At 38.1% G+C, this 2,210-nt stretch overlaps 1 protein-coding gene across 1 annotated transcript in view; it reads left to right on the forward strand.

Moving 5' to 3' along the window:
• The first annotated feature begins 367 nt into the window (after window positions 1–367).
• The window catches only part of CCDC186 (coiled-coil domain containing 186), a 17,600-nt gene continuing 15,757 nt past the window's right edge, over window positions 368–2,210 (forward strand). Inside the window, exon 1 of the mRNA XM_009069548.1 lies at window positions 368–1,026. Within this exon, the coding sequence (XP_009067796.1) occupies window positions 368–1,026 (659 nt within the window). The remainder of the gene's footprint in view (window positions 1,027–2,210) is intronic.

A 2,210-nucleotide genomic window follows, 5' to 3' on the forward strand; every position in this document is an offset into this window, starting at 1 on the left:
GATACTAAGTTTTTTAAAAAAGTTTGTCTCGAGTGTTTTTCAGAGGTGATTACTTGGTTTTTTTGTGGATTTAAATGGTAGAATTATTAATTCTGAAAAGCTCTGCTTTTTTTTTTGTCTTGGTATTTACTATCTCACTACTTCCTGTTTGCCATCCCTGATTTCTTACCTTTTTTTAGATGAACTTGTGTTAGAGCATTTACTTAAAAGTTGGGCCGAAAAAGCAAGAAATTGTGTAACACATGTATCTAAATGATTTTGCCCATGGAATTTTACTTTCTAGTAGCCTTTATTTCCCCTATCTCAGTCGCTTTGGATTTTGAATATAATATGTTGTTTAATGTCAATTCTAGATTTCTGAAGGAAAATGATGGAGCAATATTTACCAGAAATGCAGAGCACGCTGGAGCCAGTCAGTCTGTCAGATGATGACTCTTCCAAGTCCCCAGAAAATGAGAAGTCTGATAAAACCTCTGGAATGGAGGACTGCTCAAGCATCAGTCTTGCTGGAGATGATGCCACTGTCTTGGAAAGGGAATCAAGTGTGTTGCCCTTGGATCAGGATTCAAGCAACAATGAGGCCCACACAGAAGGACAGCAGCAGTGTGGAGGGGCTGACTGTGCCAATACCTGCTGTGAAACAAAGGTAGAGAGCTCCACAAAGATAGAACACTTCCCTAGTGAAGAACTTGAACGACATGATGCAAAAACTAATCAGACAGAACGATCATTAATGGACATACTAGAGGACCTAAGTGAGGAGTCTGACTTTGTGAAGAAATCGTGTGATAAAATCTATTCAGAAAGCCTTTATGACACAGACTGCACAAAGAAGCTTATTTCCACAATACATCAGACTTCCTCACAGGAGGATTTGCTAAAGGAAATAGAGTCTGAACTCTTATCCACAGATTTTTCAAAGGCACGAAAGCTCCCAAATGGTGTGCAGAAGGGGGAACATGCTTTGGCTGTGTTTGAAAAATGTGTGCAAGATAAATACCTGCAGCAAGAACAAACTATAAAAAAGTGAGTATTTGAGTGTGCCCATCACAGCTGGAGGTGTGTACTGGACAATTTCCATTGCATGTTGTGTGCACCTGCACACAGTATTGTGGTATGAAGCAAGTTGTCTCCTGAGTTGTTACAAGGAGAGTTAATGACCTTTTTAAAATTATGTTCTTTAAGTGAGGAATTATTTTTACTTGTAAATAAAACTGCGTGCTTAGATATCTGAATGCTTGCAGAATTTGGCAGGAACTGAATAGCCAACTGTGTCATTGAACAGCTTGCCAAGGTCTAGAATCACTTAAATGCTGTAACAGCATTGGTGATATAAAAATAGTCCAGGATTCATTCAGACCATATGTGTCTTTGGAGAATGAATCTTTATAAGTACTAACTCCCACAATGAGCATTTTATTTATGTTTGAAACTGCTTGTTTCTTTTCCAAGTAGTATTCACTCTCTTGTCGTAGTTCAGCAAAGCTGTTAGCCAGTTGAGAGCCATTCTTTGAGTTGGAAGTGTCACAGAATATCTGTATTTTATCATCTTATTATCTATAAACCACTGTCTAGCCACATTTTATAGGAGGACTTCTGCAGTGCATGGATTTTTATAATAAACTTTGTTATAATGAACTGAGCTTAATAGTTCTACCAAGCAGTATACAACACAAAGAATATTCTGTTCATCAAAAGTCAGTTCACTGCTTGATTTCCTGATTCCTTACTTGGCCTTTTATATTTTCTTTCCTCTTTAGAAGTGGGTTGTTTTTTTTTTCTTTTGCTAACAAAGTGCAGCCTCTAACTTCCTATTTATTCCTTTTTGCAGAGCTGGAAATGAGTGTCCTACTTTTCCTATAAGGCTCTCTGATACCATGGTATGGGAGGACATTAAAGGAAGGGAAACCAGATAGAGGGGAGAGTCTCAGTGGGGAAAGTATTCTCTTGAACTTCACCAGTTAACTTCTGACAGAAATCATGAATGTGAGGAGAGTCAGTTGATGACAGGAAAGCTTGAGAATGCACAGCTAGACATTCATTAGTGATGGAGGAGTGGGAATCTGGAGTGGTGGGGGTGTACATAGTTGTAATTCCAGGAGATCATGAGTTAAGGAGTTCTGCTTGTTTCTGGAAACTCAGAGGCAGGTCAGCATTTTCATCCATGGACAAATTTACTTACTTTATATATATATGTATATTTGTTTATT

This window comes from Acanthisitta chloris, unplaced genomic scaffold, assembly GCF_000695815.1.
Source record: "Acanthisitta chloris isolate BGI_N310 unplaced genomic scaffold, ASM69581v1 scaffold8042, whole genome shotgun sequence".
Classification (NCBI taxonomy): domain Eukaryota; kingdom Metazoa; phylum Chordata; class Aves; order Passeriformes; family Acanthisittidae; genus Acanthisitta; species Acanthisitta chloris.